This window comes from Budorcas taxicolor, chromosome 10 (assembly GCF_023091745.1).
Source record: "Budorcas taxicolor isolate Tak-1 chromosome 10, Takin1.1, whole genome shotgun sequence".
Lineage (NCBI taxonomy): Eukaryota > Metazoa > Chordata > Mammalia > Artiodactyla > Bovidae > Budorcas > Budorcas taxicolor.
The window spans coordinates 51,392,236-51,413,804 of NC_068919.1; the positions used below are offsets into that span (position 1 = coordinate 51,392,236).

Genomic DNA, 21,569 nt, shown 5'->3' on the forward strand with positions numbered 1-21,569 from the left:
TGGTTGTGTAAAATTTCCAGAAACAACTTCTAGAACCAAATTATTTTTGAAAATTAATAAAATATTCCCATATTATAGATATATAATTCAGTTCAGTCAGTCATTCAGTCATGTCCGATTCTTTGTGACCCCATGGACTGCAGCACACCAGGCTTCCCTGTCCATCACCAACTCCTGGAGCTTATTCAAACTCATGTCCATAGAGTCAGTGATGCCATCCAACGATCTCATCCTCTGTCATCCCCTTCTCCCATATTGGGTTATATATTTAATTAAACACAGGTAGTTAAAAAAACCCCAAACTTTGAAGGGCTAACCCTTTAAAATTTGTTTAGGGACTTTCCTGATGTCCAGTGGTTAGGAATCTGCCTTCCAGTGGAGGGGAATGTGGATTCAATCCCTGATTGGGGAACTAAGATCCCACAAGTCTTGAGGTAACTAAGCCTGGACTCTGCAATTAGGGAGGTGCCCACATTGCCCCAGTGAAGACTCAGCACAGTGAAAATTTTAAAAAATATTATTCCATTTAAAATTTGTTCAATGAATACAAACACAGGGGCAGCGTGGGTCGGGGGGTGGAGAATAAGAAAACTATCCTGGAGCTAGCAGTGTTTTAAAAATTCTTAGAAGTCTAACTATGAACTTATCTATACAGTATATATTACATTCCTTGAAATTATTTAAAAGAATTTTTATTCACTTATTTTGCTGTGTTGGGCTTTACTGGGGTGGCTTCTCTTGCTGCAGAGCACAGGCTCTAAACATGCAAGCGTCAGCAGTTGTGGCACACAGGCGCAGCAGTTGTGGCTCATGGGTTCTAGTCATGTGGGCTTCAATAGTTATGGTGCAGGGACCAGCTGCTCCTCAACATGTGGAATCTCGCCAGACCGGGAGTCAAACCCATATCCCCTGCATGGGCAGGTAGATCCCCGTCAACTGCACCACCAGGGAAGTCCTACAGTTCTTGAAATTATTATAGGAGTACAGTAAATGACTTTTCAAACTAAAATCATCACTAAACAAAAGGAATATTAGTGATGGCCAATTTCATGTCATCAAATTACTTAGGATGTAAATATCTTCCTTAACTTAGAACAAAATCTAGAGCTCTAAACATCCCCAGTGATAAAATCTAGAACTTCTGAATTTATACCTTGTTTCCTATACTTGAAGAAATAATCCTGTATTTTATTAGATAAAAAAACAAAACCAAAAAAACTTTATGGTTCTACTGATGTTGAATGACACATCAGTGGGCTTAAAAATCTAAAAGCATTTATAGAATTCAACCACATATCCTTTAGGGGCTTCCCTGGTGGCTCAGATGGTAGAGAAGCTGCCTGAAATACAGGAAACCCAGGTTCAAACCCTGGGTCGGGAAGATCCCTTGGAGAAGGAAATGGCAATTCACTTCAGTATTCTTGCCTGGAAAGTCTCATGGACAGAGGAGCCTGGAGGACTCCAGTTCACAGGGTCACAATGAGTCAGACACGAATGAGCAACTAATACTTTACACTTTAAAAGCCATACAAATCTCTTTCTCTCTCAAACACACGCTGAGTCCTATCTTACATCTGGTTTGTAATATCTCAAAAATCTAAAATATAGCAGCTGAGGAGTTCAATAAATTGCAAAAGCTGGTGAAATTCAGCATGTTCTTTCTTTACAAAGAAAGGTCAGAAAACAACAAATATCAATGTGGCTGTACCATCACATCAGTACAAACAACTGGATCACTGGACTCACTAGCTAGTAAATTTTCATTCTCTCTTTTTTAATTTAAAATCATATCAAATATGGGCTGGCTTGTCACAAAAATGAACATCTTAGAAATATGGATTAAAAGCCCGTTATCTACACTGATACAAGTCTGACACTGTTCTGAACAGTAGTTACTGTCAGTATAAACAGTGGCTATTTCTTCTCACTAATGTATGAAGAAAATCTTTCATTCAATGACTAAACCGAATATAAGTTTGGAATAGATTACAGAACCATTCCCTTTAGATACTAAGATTTTTCTGCTCGAAGGATCTATAAGGTCAGAGAATCAGCCACTTGAAAATTTTATATAGAGGTAGCCTTCAAATAGAGACAGATTATCTAACAGTCTGAAATAAGACTCTTAAGTACCTAGTTGTATATCCTACAGGATTGTCAGCTAAAGGAGCTAAGCAAACAGCTATTCCAACACGTGTTCAGAAACTGGAGTGTTCACTTTATGAAGTTCAGCTGAAGCTGGTGCTGCCTGTAAATACTATTTATTCTAGAATCACTAGGATTCTTGCTAGTTGGGACTCAATCAACTGTCTATAAAAACACTGTTACTCTAGCTTCCTAGTGACTTCCAGAGAACATTCTCTTTGAAAGTATAGTACTTGCTGCTCATCTCACTATTTTTGTGGATAGACTGGAGGTAACAATATCTCTATAGTTCTCTAACTCTTGATCTTTTTCTTACTGGTTCAGATAAACATTAATCTTTTAAATGGTGATTTTCTAAGTTATTAATTTCTATCAGCTCCAGAGAGTTGTATTTGTTCTCTTTTCTATTAAAATCCTCACTTTAGCCACCCTCAGAATTTAATATGACTTTACTTAATATTTTTTCTAATTATATTTAGTATGTACATGAGAATGCTAGATCTTTAGACATGTTTAGTGGTCTCTGTGATTTAGAAACAACTCAAAACATCTCCAGCTCATCTCAAGGGGTGTCCCTAAAATAGAAAATTCAGTATTAAAAATGACAAAATATCCACATTAACTAAAAAAAGCCATTCCTAACAAAATTAATTCCCACAAAAGTTTGGGAGAAAGGAAGGCATCATTTCCTAAACTATATTCAATGACCAATCCAAAAGTTACAGAACTCTATACCTGTCCACAGCAAAGCAAGAAAAAGTGGTGTTTAAGTTACTTGGATTTAAGAAATAATAAAGTTTCTTATGAGGGAAGTATCAGAAAATTTTTTTTTCATAATGGCAGGGGAGATAAAATACACTTTGGAGTTTAACTCAAAAAAATTAAAGCGAAGAAATTATCTGATAAACTGTTATACCTTTTGTTGAATAATATATACATACTTACAGATAGAGGACAAAGACTAGCATATTTGACCAAGAAACAAACAGTCATCAGTCTATGCATGGGACTCTAAACCAGGGAGAAATGCAGTATTTCCTGCCAAATCAGTAAACAAGGATGTCAGTCACTGAAGTCCTAAAAATCTCTACCAAATAAAAAATAATTCTTACATTTTAGGTTGTGACTACTTTTTAAGTCAACATCAATTACAGTGAAAATGAATTAAGATTTGCCATTTTGATGCAGGGCATGACAAGTTGTTCAAAAGATGCTTTCAAATGCTATTGAACAAGATCACAATTTGGGTTTAAAGGCATTCTGAAATATGACTAGGTGTTTACTTTCTGGTGATAAAAATCTGTAAAGTGTATCATGTCTTTTTTATTTCAGGATTCTGCATTTTCTGCAGCATGTTAAAAAAAAAATCTCTTTGGAAATACTAACATCAAGTCAAGAAATAAAGAACAAATAGCATATACAAAAGCAGAGACATTACTTTGCCGACTAAGGTCCGTCTAGTCAAGGCTATGGTTTTTCCTGTGGTCACGTATGGACCTGAGAGTTGGACTGTGAAGAAGGCTGAGCGCTGAAGAATTGATGCTTTTGAACTGTGGTGTTGGAGAAGACTCTTGAGAGTCCCTTGGACTCCAAGGAGATCCAACCAGTCCATTCTGAAGGAGATCAACCCTGGGATTTCTTTGGAGGGAATGATGCTAAAGCTGAAACTCCAGTACTTTGGCCATCTCATGAGAAGAGTTGACTCATTGGAAAAGACTCTGATGCTGGGAGCGATTGGGGGCAGGAGGAGAAGGGGACGACCGAGGATGAGATGGCTGGATGGCATCACGGACTCGATGGACGTGAGTCTGAGTGAACTCCGGGAGATGGTGATGGACAGGGAGGCCTGGCGTGCTGCGATTCATGGGGTCGCAAAGAGTCAGACACGACTGAGCGACTGAACTAAACTGAACTGAACTGAAACTTCCCTCCATCTGAAAAATGCTTCAGAGGACCATAAAGATTTTCAACCAATGATAGAATAAAGGGAAGAAGAAAGTACAGACTCTTGATACTTCAGAAAACAAAAAATAATTAGCATGAATTCTAAGCAGGAATTGATTCAACAAATTTTTCCTCCTTTTATGGGTTTCTTTTCTGAAAAGAAATGCTTTCTTAACAACAGTGGCTGCAATTTACTACTCACAATGTTCCAAGTGCATATATTACTTTTTTATAAAAATAATCATAATATTTATGTTTTCAAACTTTTCCTTGCTTTTCAACCAAGTATGGTATGGGAATGCCCTGGAGGTCCAATGGTTAGGACTCTGTGCTCTCACTTCTAAACGTTCAATCCCTGGTTGGGGAACTAAAATCCCATAAGCCTCATGAAGCAGTCAAAAAAAAAAAGTGGGGTGAGGTAACATGAAATGGTAAAAATTCCTTTAAACTTCTAGTTGTAGTGGTAAGAACTAGCAAAAAAAAAAAAAGGAACATTTGCTGAATGTCTATTATATACCAGGCACATGTTAGGCACATAATACCCTTGTACTAACATTTGAGATAAGCATTACTATCTCCTTTCACAAACAGAAACTTGGTATTCAGGGAACTTAAAAGCTTTCTCTAAGACTACAAAACAAAAAGCAGCTGAGGCCAGACAAAACCCATCTGCTTGAGGAGGAAGTATGTGCTAGTTTTCTATATCATCCTTTCAGATGGTGATAGGTCTTTAAATAAGAAAGCAATGAATAAGTTTGATCAAGAAAAACATAACTGACAGAATAAACTGTTTTAAATGTAATATACCAAGGCATATTATGAGTATGCCAAAATACACAGTGTGCTTTAACATTCAAATTGAAAATGGTCTTTGATACTAAGTTTGGTTATAATTTTTGGCAGTATGTGTAATCTTGGACAAGTTAATACCTAAGTCTCAATTTCCTCATTTGTAAGAAGAGGATATTAGTTATATATTTGTGTGACAAAGTTAAAGATTAAGATGATACAGATAATGGTTAGCACAGAACCCCACACAGGTAAGATATGTGTTATTCTAACAAAGTGACATTGAGACTGTAAAGGACGGTAACAAATACAATGCAAATGTTTTAACTTTTCCCGCAAATTATTAGGAAACAAAACACAATTGCCTTCAATCCCTATCCAGTGTTTCAAAATTCCCTCAAATGTTTTATTTCAGTAAAGATCTGATACAGATGAAAAAACAGCTTGTGTACATACAAAGAACAAAGACTAAAGTTAGTGGTTAGAGGAGGAGAGGGGAGGTTCAGGAGCCCTAAAAACGAAGGATGACATCCTGCAAAGTCAAAGCACACCCATGCCTTCAGAAAGACTCCCAGATAATCTTAACAACTACAAATGCCTCCCATTATCTATTGGCCAGGAGGCTTTACGCTTTTATCCAAGCTAGAGTACGATAACAATTTATCCCTTTTTGTATCTGAGTTGGTCTTACGTATTCCTCAGTCATCTCTAGATGGGAGAGTGGGCCTGCCTTATAGGAAATGCATGAAGGCTGTATCGGGTATAGAACTCAGTTAAGGCTGTACTTCTAGATGTGGCTTCAGAATGTGTTTATTTTTTTCACATGTCTATGCTTTTTATCTGTATCAACTGCTGCTAATCTTGTCAAACAAGAGTTCAAATGTTAACTCTTGATGCCATTAGTACTTCCTAAGGCAGGGTTAATTCTACTTACTGTTTCCAGAGTACTTGGTCCACACTTTTACTCGACTCACTGAAGTATATACAATTAATTCGCTAAATGCTTGTTTGTCACACTAGTTCCCTGCAGGCAATGATGGTGTATGTATGATCAAATTCAATTTCCAGGTATCACTCTATAGTTCTGCTACAAAAGTTCACTTTGTTCAATATTTCAACCTGTCTAGAGAAACAAGTGGAAAACTTACATGCTTAATTTAAGAACACCATTTTTTCATTGGTAAGAAGAAAACTATGCCCGTTATGCCTTTTGGTTATGTACTGAGCATATTAATTTTAAAACCCTAAGAATGTAATACTTTAGACTTGAAAGGAACTTAGTCCAAACTTCTCAAGGGCTAACTGACAAGTCCAGGGTCATACAACCAATCAATAACTCAGACAGCAGATCTGAACATACTGTTTTCTTAACCTCACTGACCATACTGCTTTAATAATGTCAATACACTGTTACCAGACCTTTATCCACAGACAGAAATTACCATTCAGTTGTTCTGCAGAGAGGAACGGAAGAGCTAAGGTTTGTTAACTATGATACTTAAATATGTAGCATGCTTATAAAAAGAAAAGGCCTCTAGCCAACGGTCTGTGGTCAAATTATGTAGTTATCCAAGTTTGGCATGTTAAGTAACCCTGACTGCTTTTTCCAGAGCTGTGTGAGCGATGCAGTACTAACCTAGCTCTTCCACTTTCTTTGGTAGAGGTAACACGCATTTTACAGATGACTAAAGACTGGACCAGCAGCAAACTGTGACATCTGAAATATTATGGTGAAGTTTCTAGTTTGGGAAGTAAGATCTACAAATGACCATGAAATAAAATATACATAGTCCATTTTCATTTTTATACCCATTTTTAAACAATTCACACTGTAAAAGGCCTATGAATTAAATATATTCAATAAAAGCATCCAAATAGAAAACCAATGTTTTAAATTCCCTTTGTTTTAGACATTGAAAAGGTAAGTAGTGTAGCCATAAGTGTTCTCAGTTTGTTATTTTAGTATCATTTATCAAAGTACTAGTTTTGAGTTCAAAAAAATTCTTTTTTTAAAACTTGAGATTTCAACACAGCATTTAATCTAAAGTATATTTTCAATTAAAATGCATTTATTATTTATATATTCTTAATAACTTTTAACATGTTTGAGAAACTATTTTCAGCATGGTTTCAAAGCAGTATGATCATGTTCAATGCTGATGTTAAGAACTGAAAATAATAATTTCTAATCATTTTAATAGAAACATATCTAATAAATCCTCAATAAAGTAGCTAGTAATACAATATATATAAGTAGGCTTGACTTGTGAAATTGACTTGAGAGCCTAGTGGTTGTCAAATAAATCAACCTTTCATCACAATTCATTCACTTTCTCTCTCTCTGTGGCTCATCCTTAAGACCTGAGACAATATAGAGAACTACCTCCAGGCAGTGAATGCAGTTACTATTAGGACATAAGGAACACTGGTGACCTCCAGTGTCTCTTCTCTTTCCAGGCTGCTCTGTCCTATTTGCCTTTTTGTTTTAAAAATGAAAGGACTATGAAACAGCAAAAAGATAATGTTTCTTAAAATATTATAAGGCAAAGAAATGAGATGAATTTTTCATCTACTAATTTGGTATTTTTTAAAACCTGTGTAGTTCTACCAAATATTAATATGTAATTTAACTTGTTACTCTTATAGAATTATAGTAACAAATCACCAGAAAGACTGCACACTTCCTTCCATGTTTTAGCAGTTCTGTCAGATTTAAATATGACTTCTGTTTATCTAGCAGAAATCATGTTCTACTGTGGAACCACCTACCCCTGCAAAGCACACAACTGTTAAAATGTAAATTGCTCAACTATTTTTAGCTGTTGCTGAAAAAAAAATCCTGTCTTCGGGAATAATGATTTGAGGCATTGTGTTCATTTTGTTTATCAAGCAGCTATTCAGCCTCCAGTGGGCCCAAGTGCTTATGCAAGCAAAAGCTTTTAGGAATGCCTGCAGCTGCAATCCAACCTTCCAGGTAGGCTGCAGGTTCAGAGCACAGCTGCCCTAGGCTGCATAAAACTCAGATCCATCTGGAAGTGAATTTCAAAGAGGATTTCAAATTCGAGTTTTCATGTATCATACAGAAGAGAAGGCGGGGGAAGAACATACGAAAGAAGGAAGGCAAACAACCAAAAACATGGTATCTCTACTTCAGCCTTAATAAAAAATAAAAAGCTCAGACTCATGCTGCTCCTTCTAGATTACTACTTGCCAAGCCGGATATTCCATTCAGTGTATACTTGGATGAGCTGTGACTCACCCAGCAGCACCTGCGCCCATGTGTTAAGTACTGCCAAATAAAAGGCCAACATCCATTTACACAACAAAGAGATGTACCCTACAAGGCATGCGGCCTCAATCCAAAAGCCCCACTCCCCATTTGTTCTAAGCAAAGGGAGAGGAAGAAAATCTCCCCTTCTCACACCAGGGATTTTTAAATTGTAGGTGGATTTATGATGTAGGTTCATTTACAAATACTTTTACTCTTTAAGAGAATAAAGTATATTTAACAGTGCAAACACCCCTACAGCATCAGATTATCATGGCCATTAATGACTGTTCACCAAACCTTTCCAACCTTTTTATTCTCATGAAGCTCTTTATTCTCAAAGGATACATTTTTGAGCAAAGAGGGATCAACAAACTAGTTTCTCGAAAGCTTTCCTGATGCTAGGCTGAAGTTAGGAAAGGCTTAATGAAGGCTTTAAAATCCACAAGAGATTCACAATGAACATCTGACTTGGTGATTTATGCATATTAATAACCTCAGTCCTACTGAGGCAAGCTGAGCCGAACATGTCCGTCGAATCCTAATGTCTTTAGCTCCATTGGGATTATTACAAATGTAAATTTCTAAGATTCTCAGCTATTAATCTCTGTCTGTCCTCCTGTTCAGCAACATAATGACTAATTAAACATCAAAAGACCTGTACAGGAGATCTTCTTTGACAGCTACCGGCCTAGTCCTCTTCCCAAGAGGGGAATTCAAATGACAGGGACACGGAGTGAAAGCATATGAGTAAGCTACAAATCATTGCAAAGAAATCTAAAAACCTAACACTGAATTCAGATTTAACTCAATCAATGATTCTGTGAAGCAGAGAACAATTACTATGTGAAGTATGCCTACTGACACCAACTGAATGTATCTTGACAGTGTGCAGATACTGAATACCTGAAATTAATTTGCTTACCACAAAGTCAAAAAAATAAAAATAAGTGGTACTTACAGAAGAAGGCAAACCAGGAGGTACCTTTCTGACTTTCTTTGCTTGCAAAGGATCTGTACATGGGAAACAGTATATTTCATCAGTATTTGTTTTAGAAAAGTTCAGACTTCAAATGAGCAGGAAAGAATTTTCCCTCCTAGTACCTTCCTCGTTTTCCAGGATTTAGGAATAAGTAAGGGAATAGAGGGACTGGAGCTCCATTCTTCCTAACCAGTTCTAGTGTAAAACAAGTACTCCTAATGAAGTGATGTACTCTGAAATACATATCCCGTAAGTCTGGGAAGATGACAGCAAACAAAGTAAAACAAGAGAGAAAATAACAAACCAATAAGTATGTTTGAGAAAAGGGAATAATATTTCTTAAGTACCTATTATGTACAAGGCTCCCTACTAGGCACTTTACATCATTATCTCAGTTTCATCTGCAGATGGGCATTTGGTGCAACAGGTCAGTTTAATAATATGACTCCTTAAGAGAGACACAAATCTAATGTTCATATCACACTAAGAATTAGGTTTAAAAGCATATTAAATAGACTAAAAGCTAATGCTATGCTACAAATTATTATGTTAAAAATTTGAAATATTTAATAACTGGAAAGTTAAGGTTATACTAATATCTGAGATATGTTACATAAACTATTAAACACAAGCATTGTCATATATGATATCATCCTATAAGTATTCTACAAGAATATTTCCTGTAACAATATGTGGTTAAAATGGAAACTTCAGCACTAATTTCTATACAATTTATTCTTGGATGTTAATATTTATTTCTAAGAAACAATTAAAGTATATTTCTTTCTAAGATACAGATTATTTATTAAAGGATAACATGAATATTTTCATATGCCTACCCAGCCTCACTTGGTACTATCTGTAAAATTTAAAATTTACTACTTGTTTTATTGTAAAAAATGGGTGTTAAATGCAGCCTTCCAATCATACACAAATAATGGATCCAATTCAGGATCTCTCAGATGGGTTTGCCATTAAGAAGACAAACACATAAGAAGGCTAACATTAATTACAATGCTTTTGAAAACTATAAAAGTTAGAACTGAAAAAATGGTATTTTCCTGGGCCATAAATAATATGAGAGTAAAACATGCAATTGTTTAAGAAAGAATGAAATTCACTTAAATTAGGGCTGGGATTCTTTATAGTAAATATACCAGGAGGCTGCAAAGCTAAAAAAGCAACTTCATAAGTAATATGTGGAAAAATTATATACAATAAAGAGAGAAAAAAACACTCATTAGCATCTGGTTCCTACCAAGAGGCAGCCTATATTTCCTTCAAATAAAAGTGCCAAAGATAAACAACATCTGGCACACTCTTTATTTATAAAACTTACCAGCAAAATTTTTTTTCTTTGGGAGGCTTTTTCTAAAACCCAATTCTTCACAACTAATACAGTATCCCTTGAGCAAAAGACACAGTCCATATACATAAAGAGAGTCAACTGAACTGTTCCTATAAATCTAAAGCCCATCACTCTACTTTGGGATAACTAGCAGTAGAATACATTGCTCTTTAGATTAGGTCAGTTTTTTCTCTGCCCTGGGAATGGAAATTTTTCTTTTATATTTTTAATCTAATCATTAGTTGCCATTATACAATTACATACATAAATGTTGGATTCAAAATCATGAATTTAGAATACAGACTTCACTTTTGGGAGGTTTCAAAGTATAATAGTTAAGAGAATAAGCTGATTGGATTTAAATTTCAGCTCCATCATATAGCAGCTGTGTGAGCTTGGGCAAGTTACTTTACTTCTTTGAACCTCAGTTATCTACAATAACTTCCTGGACCTGTTGAAATAAAGGGAATACAGAAAGATGCTCACGGCAGTACCTAACAGAAAGTGACACAATAAATTTTAGCCATTATTATTAGGTTTATATTAAAATTTGTGGCAAAACTATTATCAATTATTAAGTTAGTGTTTTGCAGAATGTTGATTTTCTAAAGCATCTAAATATTTTGAAAAGATGCTAAAATTGGTATAGATTATCTCTGAAATCCTTCCAGAGATTTTATGAGTAACTGCAATACCAAGAGAGAGTATCTAAGACTGAGAAATAACAATGAAGAGTGGAATGACTAATAATTTACTAGATGGTATTTACATAGGAGATGAGTGGGCTTCCTTGAATACCAAGCTTTGGCTAAGTTGCTTACTTTCCTGAATATCGGTTCCTCATTTGTAACACGTGAAGTGCAAGTTGCTCAGTCCGCCTCTGCGACCCCATGGACTACACAGTCCATGGAATTCTCCAGGCCAGAATACTGGAGTGGGTAGCCTTTCCCTTCTTCAGGGGATCTTCCCAACCCAGGGATTGAATCCAGATGTCCTGCATTGCAGGCAGATTCTTTACCAGCTTAGTCACAAAGGAAAGCCCATGTAACATGAGGTTAATATTATAACTTACTAGAATTTTTATATAGTATGTATAATACTGTACCTGGCATAAAAGAGAGAATCCATAGTATCTAACATCATAATCAAAATAAAAATGAATACACAAGCCTTAATTTCTGGGAAGCTTCAGTTTTTATGAAATAAACTCCCTCCCCTCCCCCTCAATATTCCAGTAGCTCATTTCCTCCCTGAACTTTTAGTAACAGTATACTAGCCTATATTAGTGCTTTTTGTCAGTGTGTGCTCACACAGCATTCTAAGAAGATGTTTTTCTAGAGTGACACTGACACATCTAGAGTCAAAAGCATGTTTTTACCCTGACTAACTGATTTGGTGGGAAACAGAAGTGGAGATGGAGAAAAGATACTATATCTTACCATTCCCTTAATAAGTATATTGGTCTATATCACAGGGGCTTGTTCCAACAGCACAAATACTCAATCACCTATAAGGAGAGGTGGGCACATCTAACCAGAGATCTCTATGACTAATATGACAATCCATCACTGTGTCCTTTTATACCCTCAAGCATACTCTAGACTCAAAGGCTAGGAATATTTTACCAAATTTTGGGTTTGACAGAGATGCCTGTGTGCTAAGTTGCTCCAGTCGTGTCCGACTCTTTGCGACACTATGAATTGTAGCCCGCCAGGCTCCTTATCCATGGGATTCTCCAGGGAAGAATAATAGAGTGGGTTGCCATGCTCTTCTGCAGAAGATCTTCCTGATAGAGGGCTCAAACCCATGTCTCTTATGTCTCCTGCATTGGTAGACAGATTCTTTACCACTAGTGCCACCTGGGAAAGCCCCTGACAGGTAGATATACAAATTAGAAGCATAGCAAGTATTTGTGGAATAAACAGCTAGGACCTGTTTTCTTTCGGTCGACTATGTTTATTTTAGAGGGTGGCCTATCCTCAATATAAACATGCTTTACAGTTTCAATTTTCTCATATGAAGGATTCTTTGTAAGAATAATCCAAAATTCCCACACTTAAACATTGACTGGATAGGGTGTCAAGAGTATATCTGAGGCTTGCTGTAAGCAGCAACATGAAACAGACTGGCCTGCTTAGGCTACACACAAGACATGAAGGAAAGAAGTAAGGAAAATGAGAGGTGTATGCTTGATAGTTACTGAGTTGCCTTTTGAGGTAGTGTTTTGGAACCAGAGAGAGAAAATGGTTGTATAGCATTGGGAATATACTAAATGTCACTGAATTGTATACTTTAATAAGGATAATTTTATGTTAATTTTACCTCGACTTTTAAAAAATTGAGGAATAGATGCAATGAATATGCAAAGAACATTGGACTTGGAGTCAGAAAGTCTGCATAAACCACCTACTAGGTATATGAATATATCCTCCTTTGAGCCTCAGTTTTGTGTTAAAGCCTGTATTATGCCCACTGCCTAGTAGGACTGCTATATGAATGAAATGAGAATGTATATTATAAAACCATTTTGCAGACTGTTCAGCATTATATCAACTGTAGTCAAGAATAAGGTATTAATATTAGTACATGATATTTTTATTACAAGAGGGAAAACTAGTCCCATTTTTAAAGCTCCATTTTCCACTATTCAGTTCCTCTTAAGGTGATGACCAAATAAAAATATTAAGTTGTTTATTAAGTATATACTACTTTATGCAAGGGCTTCCCTGGTGGCTTAGACGGTAAAGCATCTGCCTGCAATGCGGGAGATCCGGGTTCGATTCCTGGGTTGGGAAGATCCTCTGGAGAAAGAAATGGCAATCCACTCCAGCACTCTTGCCTGGAAAATCCCATAGACGGAGGAGCCCGATAGGCTACAGTCCATGGGGTCGAAAAGAGTTGGACACGACTGAGCGACTTCACTTCACTTTATGCAAATAAGCCCTAATATCATCATGACACCCAAGAAATCAAATTCCTTCTAATTAGAAGTGTAGCCAGAAGCATAAACTAACGGGTGATGGTGGGGAAGAAACATTTTTAAAATGGGGTTTGTTGTGTCATACACTTACCAAGTGCTGCAGAATCATGGAGTGGTCTTCTCCTGGAACTTGTGGCAGAAAATGAGTAGTAGGGTGTCCCAGGTTTTCCTGAAGAAGAGAGTTGTGCTGGGCTTCCAAGCCCTAGATCTTGTCTCAGGAGACTAGACTATAAAACAAGGCCAAGGAAACAAGTTACCTTCTCATTGATTATGGACCCAAATCTGAAAATGACATCACTTTCAAAATATTTATGGTAACTTGAACAATGCTTTGAATTTAAGAAGTATCTAAGTACTTGTTTGAATTTTATTAGTTTAAACCCTGTGTATTCTCTTTTTGCCCATCCTCATGTCCTCATGTTGCCTGCTTTTTAGAAATTATGTAGATTCATACAATCTTAGAGTTGAAAGAATATTTTAGTTGGTATGTAGTTCCACTCTTTTCAAAAAATAATTATTATTTATCTGGCTATGTTGGATCTTAGTTGCATCATGTGGGATCTTTTGTTGTAGGACACAAATTCTCTAGTTGTGGCATAAGAACATAGTTGCTCAGTGCCATGTGGGATCTTAGTTACCCGACCTGGGATTGAACCTGTTGTCTCCTGCACTGCAAGATGGATTCTTAATCACAGGACCACCAGGGAAATCCCCTGTACTTCCACTCTAATGATTAGGATCATTTTTGAAAAATGTCCACCCAGTCTTTGCTTGAATGCTTTCATGAGCACACAAGGGAGTCAATTCTGTTCTTTTTCCCATTTCTTTTTTCTTTATGGAGAGCTCTCATTGTTTAAAAGAGTACTAATATTTTCAAGACTAGCCCATTCCTGTTTTCATCAGCTGTGTCTCATGGCATAGTTTGAATGTCCTCCCCACCATCCCTGCCCCACCATCCCTGACACAGACCTCCAAATTTATTTTCCATTTGTCAAAGTCTCTTGGAAAAGGGAATGGAGAATAATGCCCCAGATGTAGTCTTATTAATGCAGAGGGGTTTCTGAGACTACATTTAAACAACACATTTGTGCTACCAAGCTCATATTGAGAGGTTAAGAGAGATCACACCCTGTTACTCTTCATTATACAAGTTGCTATTAAGTAACATCCCTCCAATGGTTTCCTTGTTCAGTGTGTGTGTTCTTTGGTTCCAAGTGCAAGACTTAACATTTATCTCTAATAAAATCCATCTTGCTATATTTGATCCATAATAACCATCTGTCCAGGACGACAAGGCTGAGGAGAGAGCTCTAACATATGCCACAGAGACATCATGACACTCTATCAAGTACTGCACTGAAATCCAGTGATTTAGCAGCCCTGACCTGCTAATCAACTGACCCTATCATAAAGTAAACGATGTCAATGTAGCAGAATTTGTTTTCAAGCTTTCTGGAAGCTGAGCGAAAAAGAAGACCTCAACTGGAAAGCCTGTTAGATGCACTTGAGAAGAGGTTCTCAAATGAAAACAATTATGACTTCACTAACATATTTAGTATTCTCCCACCCCATATTTAATAACCTTTACAGTTATCACCACACTTTGGTGGCTGTCATTCTGGCTACTGAGTATCATAAAGGCACAGAGAAATAAACCGCAGCTCTGGTGAGAAAGAATCAGTAGAACTTTATAACACTAGTCATTTTTCATTTTCGGTTTATCATGCTACTTAATAATTTTAAATAATATTTATGTTTCAGCTTAAAACTCTGAGGTGGAATTAATATAACATAAAATTAACCATTGTATTTCCAACCAGTGACATTTAGTACATTCTTAATATTGTGCAACCATCGCCATCTAGTTCCAGAACACTTCATCACCCCAAAAAGCAATTCCATATCCATTCAACAGTCATTTCCATTCCTCCCTTTTTTCTCGACCCCTGACAACAACTAATTTGCTTCTGTCTCTCTGGACTTAACTTATTTTGAATATTTCAAATAAATGGAATAATGCAGTATGTGACCTTTTGCGTCTAGCTTCTCTCAGTATAACGTTTTTGAAGTTCATCTTGTTGTAGCATGTATCAGAACTTCATCCCTTTGTATATACAGATATACTGTAATTTGTTTATGCATTTATCCACTGATGGAACATTTTGGTTTTATCCAGCTTCAGACTATTGTGAATACAGTTGCTATGAACATTTGTGTGCAAGAATTTATTTGAGTAACTCTTTTCAATTCTTTTGGGTAGACACAAGAGCGGAATTGCTGGGTCACACAGTAGTAAATCTATGTCTAACTTTTAGAGAAACTGCCAAACTACTTGTTTTAATTCTATTCAGATTTTGCTGTTTATTCAGTTTTCCTGGTGTACATATTTCTAGGAATTTGTCCATTTCATCTAGAGTGTCTAATTTTTTAGCATACAATTGTTCACTGTATTTTTAAAATCCCTTTTATTTTTGTAAGATTAATAGTAACGCCCCTATTTTCATTTCTGATTTTTGTAATTAGACTCTTTTTCATAGTCAATTTAGCTAAAGATCTGTAAATTTTGTTGATCTTTTCAGAGAACCAACTTTTGATTTTGTTGGTTCTATAGTTTTCCTATTCTGTGTTTTTAAAAATTTCTGCTCTAATCTTTACTACTTCCTTCCTCCTGCTAGTTCTGGGTTTAGTTTTCTTTTTCTATGTTCTTACAGTATAAGTTAGATTACTGGTTTAAGATATTTCTTCTTTTAAATGTAGGCATTTACAACTATAAACTTTCTTCTAATCACTGCATCTCATGTTTTGCTATATATTCTCTCTTCATTTTTCAGTTTTTTTTTGTTTTTTTAAAGAAAAAAGCCTCCTCAACAATGCTGGGATACACATGAAGTAACCAGTGTACTAAATGAGCCAAAGATCACTGTATTTTTTCAGAAATGTTTATAGTTAAGCAGACAACTTTTTCAGACTTCTCAAAAGGTAAGTGATTCTTTGAATGGAGTTGATATCTTCTAAGAGAAAAAGTGAGGAAAGGAGAGTTTCAAACAACAGATAATATGATGTGTATATGAAAAAACTACATAATATCAATGTAATTACTTAGAATTAATCACAAAAATTTCAACAGATACAAGGTTCAATAGATTAGGAAAGAAAGGTGTTGACTAATAGGCATGAAGGAGAAATAGTTCCCCTTAAGATAACTATCTCTAGGAGAAATGACAAAAATGAGGAAACAATAAATATAAATGTAAATAACACATGCATCCTTTCTATTTCTATAACAAATCATTAGAAATGGATCTCCTGATTATGTTATTTGTGTGAGAATAGTGTGACCCAGGAATCATCAAGTCTCCTATATGTATTATACTAAAATTTCCATTGTCACATCTGTTTTGTTGTTTCTGTTTTTTTGCCTGTGCTAGGCACATTCAACATTCCTCAAATAGCAATCAGAATATGGCTAGAATATGCTAGATGGAACATATTATTACCATATGTTTTAGGGCAGGGGTCATGTACCTTGAAATTTTTCTTTTAAGAAATCACTAGTCTTTTAATAGGATGTTCTCTGTCCACTAAACTGACTTTCATGATACAATGTTTAAAGGTGCCTGATATATTTATTGCTTCATCTGTGTTTTCTAATGCAGAAGGTACATATGAAACTGGTTGTTGCATCCACATAAACAAGTAAAATACATGAGAGGAGATGGGTATTTATATGTCACTCAACAATGTTCCTTTCAATATTTCCCTGGCATATAAATTAGAATTTATATATTTATGGGCATATAAAATGATGATGATTAATATCATGGTCAACAAACCATGGCCTACAGGTCAAATAAGACCTGTTGGAAAATACTTTTATTGGGACACAGTCTCACTCATTTATTTATGTATTTGTTATAGTGTTTTTGTGCTACAATGGAAGAGTTGAGTAGTTGCAACAGAGAATGTATGGTCTGGAAAGTCTAAATTATGTACTATGTAGTCCTTCTCAGAAAATAATAATAGACTCCTATGCAATGTATTGATGGAGAAACAAAGGACTGTGTTTGGAGCATGGTAAAGAAGTCTGTGTGCTTAAGTTGTAAGATAACAATAGGTACTTACAGGTGAATGAAATGTAGACAGTGAGTTATTTCTTCCAAGAATTCCAGTAAGAGTCATAACAAAGACCAAAAGAGGCATGCTGCTACTGCTGCAGCTAAGTTGCTTCAGTCGTGTCTGACTCTGTGCGACCCCATAGACGGCAGCCCACTAGGCTCCTCTGTCCCTGGGATTCTCCAGGCAAGAATACTGGAGTGGGTTGCCATTTCCTTCTCCAATGCATGAAAGTGAAAAGTGAAAGTGAAGTCGCTTAGTCGTGCCCTACTCTTAGCGACCCCATGGACTGCAGCCCACCAGGCTCCTCCATCCATGGGATTTTCCAGGCAAGAGTACTGGAGTGGGTTGCCACTGCCTTCTCCGAAAAGAGGCATAACTTAATCTAAAAGGTGAACAGGAAATGTATTTCTTATATTCCTAAAAGTAAATGTCTGTAAAAACTCGGATGTCCTGGAAGCAGCATGGGCTTTGGAGTTAGGTACCTGAGTTCAAATCCTCACTATAAGATTCTGGGCAAATTATCTAACATTAATGCATCTGCTTTGTTTTCTATATATGGTTATATTACTAACTAGTTCAGAGGGTTACTGGAGAAGTAAGTAAGGCTTAAGTAAAAGTAAGTGGCATGGTTGTAGCCCCTTGTGAAAAATAAAAACTCAATTTCATTTTTTCTTTCCCCATAGGTTACCATATTCTAAGTATCATAAAAGAATGAAAATAAGATGAAGGGCATTTTTTGTTGTTTCCTGGGTACAAAGTAAGGAGACCTCAGCTGCTCTGAATCCAAGATGGCTGAGTTATAACTCTCAATGGTGAAGGTAAGATAGGATGTTGGAAATAGAAGAGAGAATAAACAAGCCCTCAGAGAAACGGCTGACAATTAGAGGCTAAATCCAAAGAGGAAAGTGACAGACTTAAACTGTATCAACCTAGATCAAGAATAAGCAGAGAAATGCCAACTTATTCTCAGAATGATTCAGCAGAAGTATGTACGTTTATGTGCACAAACCCACATTACAGCTTACAGACCAACAAATATAGGCATATATTGAGTGAAAAAAAGCAATGCGTGTGCACTAATATGGTGAAATGTTAAATGATGAAACTTGATTAATAGTACATGGATATTCATTGTACTATTCTAGTATCTTTTCCATGGGTTTATAATTTTTCAAAAAACTGGGGGAAAATCAGACTAAATATCAAGGGTACACTCAGTTCAGTTCAGTTCAGTTCAGTTCAGTCGCTCAGTCGTGTCCAACTCTTTGCAACCCCATGAATCGCAGCACGCCAGGCCTCCCTGTCCATCACCAACTCCTGGAGTTCACTCAGATTCATGTCCATCGAGTCAGTGATGCCATCCAGTCTAGCATACTATCAAATATACCATCTCAGATAATATTTACTGGAACTGTATTAAGCATTACACAGAGATATTATACAGAGGGCAAGAAGCGGGACCCAATTTGAATCTAGTTCTGTTGAAGAGGCTCTTTCCTCACTACAACAAAATTTCTACAGCAGTCTAGGAGTCCAATTACCATTTTTAAAGGTAACTTGAAAAAATGTTAAGTGACATATAAATGAATTTGTGAATTACAATCCTAAAGTTGAGTTACCTATAAAATACATACTGTAGATTTTTGTACATATACATGAAATAAAGGAAAAAAAAGAACAAATTTTTTTTTAGGGAAAAAAGTTTACTTGTTACCAATTTCACCGATGATATACTTTTCTCCTTCCTCTTAGACAAATCTGGAGATGTGGTTAGGAAATACCCTATCTTCTTTTTCTCTAGTTAATATAATTTCAAGAAAGCCACAGAAGTTGTTCTTCATGCTGCTGTCCTCCACCCAGCTGTCCTAATCACAGAAATAACCAGTTCTCCTGTTTTACCTGTACCATGATCGAAATGATTAGGCAAAGTAAATGAAGGAGAAAGTGTTTCTTCTTAAGAACACAAGATGATATTTCATCTTGCCAACTAAAACGAAATGTTTAGTACTGTAAGAAACACAAGAGAAGTTTAAGACAAGGTTTTCTCTCCAAGGACTTGATACACTAACTAAACCATTTTTTTTTCCTTTGATTCTTTAAACATTTTGGTAAAACTAAAGTGCACATAATAATCTATTGAATTTTTCCTAAAATAAAATTACATATCAGCTCATACTATTGATTTTTCTGCCTGCCTATAACAAATGAGAAGCATTATTGATCTTGTCCTGGAGGTATCTCAGTCAAAAAGAATACCCAAGTATCCCAGAGGATATAGAAGCAGACAAAGCAGCTTTATTCTGCTGTCTTATGCAAGGCAGAATTAGTATTCTGAAATAGCATTGCACTAAATTTCCTAACACATGCTTCAAGAAAAAGAATCTTTTTCATAGTCATCTAGAAACTCCATCTGTGAGAAATCAATCTAATTACCAAGGAATAATTAATACAGGGTTATTCCTGAAACACTAAGATAGCCTAGATTATTATCATAAAAACCTACAGTAAGTTTTATTTTAAATTACATATGACATACTTTTAGCCTAAATAAAAATTCCCATTTCTTTACATGGAACTTTAGTAGCCTGTGCAGTATTTTTTAAGTTCCCTCTTCCTCTTCATGTGCGTGAGAAACTTGGGACTCTAAAATGTGAACCTGAAAAGACTATTTAGTGTTCTTCAGAGTGATTAGACAGGAAGTCCGCCTGCAGTGCAGGAGACCTGGGTTGGATCCCTGGGTCGGGAAGATGCCCTGGAGAAGACAATGGCTACCCAGTCCAGTATTCTTGCGTGGAGAATTCAATAGACAGAAGAGCCTGGTGGACTACTACAGTCCATGGGGTTGCAAAGAGTTGGACATGACTGACTAACTAACAACAACAACACACTTCATGGTGATACTGACCAAAAATGTAAAGAAGAGGTATAAAGCAGTGGGCAAGGCCAGCATCGTTTACTAATGCAACTTCTTCATAATTACACTGGAACATACTATGAATGCAATTTAACAGGACCACAGGAAAATATAATATATGAAAATGGTACTGATAAGTAGCCAGGAGGATTCAAAATCACACTGTAATAATTTGGATACTCTTTACTCTTAAGAGGGAAGAATCTGAAATCTTGATAAACATAGACTTCCTTCCTCAAAACGACTTTTCACCATTAAATGGCTTAGTCCAAATGCTGTACTACATATATTTTCACATCTATTCACGATCAGATTAAATAAGCCTCATTTTATGATTAAAAATTTGAAGCACTAACTTAACAATAATTTGCTTTCTAGAAAAGTAAGATGGGAGTATCCAATATTGTAGTTACATATGTCAAAAAATTTAAATATTTAATATGGACTCTTGGAACCTCTGCTCTTTCTTCATTCTATAGTACTTCTTTCATGCCTATATTACACCCCTGAAATAGTATTCAGTTTTAATACATTATGTATTAAAAGCAAGCAGCTGTTCCCAAATTCACCCTTTTGAGAGGGGACATGTTAAAGACACAAAAAGATATAAAACAAAAATCATGATAAAACAGAATATATAAATTGTTGAAATTTCCCAGATGATTTTTTTTTTTTTGGACTGTGCTGTGTGGCTTGCAGGATCTTAGTTCCCGACCAGGGATCGAACCTGTGTACTCGGCAGTGAAAGCAAAGAGTTCTAACCAATGGACCTTCAGGGAATTCCCTCAGATGATTTTTTTAGACTATGCTATGCATTTCTTTTGTTACTCAGAAATAAAGAAACAAAACTGTTTTAAAAGCAGAATTAGTACCGTCTTTTAATTTAGAAACATCACAGTACATTTCAGCTGTGAGTCCATTTGAAGTTTCAGAGACAGGACAACTCAAGAGTGACAAAGCAGCGTCTCACCTCGTGTCATAACCAAATCAAAATCTCAGAGAGTGAAGAGGAACTCAGCAAAATATAAGTGCTGGGCTTTTATAATATATCAGTCTTCTGTTAACTTTCTACAAATGATTTAA

At 36.0% G+C, this 21,569-nt stretch overlaps 1 protein-coding gene across 1 annotated transcript in view; it reads right to left on the reverse strand.

The window, feature by feature from the left end:
* Positions 1-21,569, reverse strand: part of TCF12 (transcription factor 12) — a 402,539-nt gene that overhangs the window by 85,295 nt on the left and 295,675 nt on the right. Inside the window, exons 7-8 of the mRNA XM_052646128.1 lie at positions 13,548-13,683; positions 9,108-9,160 (exon numbers count right to left, since the gene is read on the reverse strand). Of these exons, the coding sequence (XP_052502088.1) occupies positions 9,108-9,160; positions 13,548-13,683 (189 nt within the window). The remainder of the gene's footprint in view (positions 1-9,107; positions 9,161-13,547; positions 13,684-21,569) is intronic.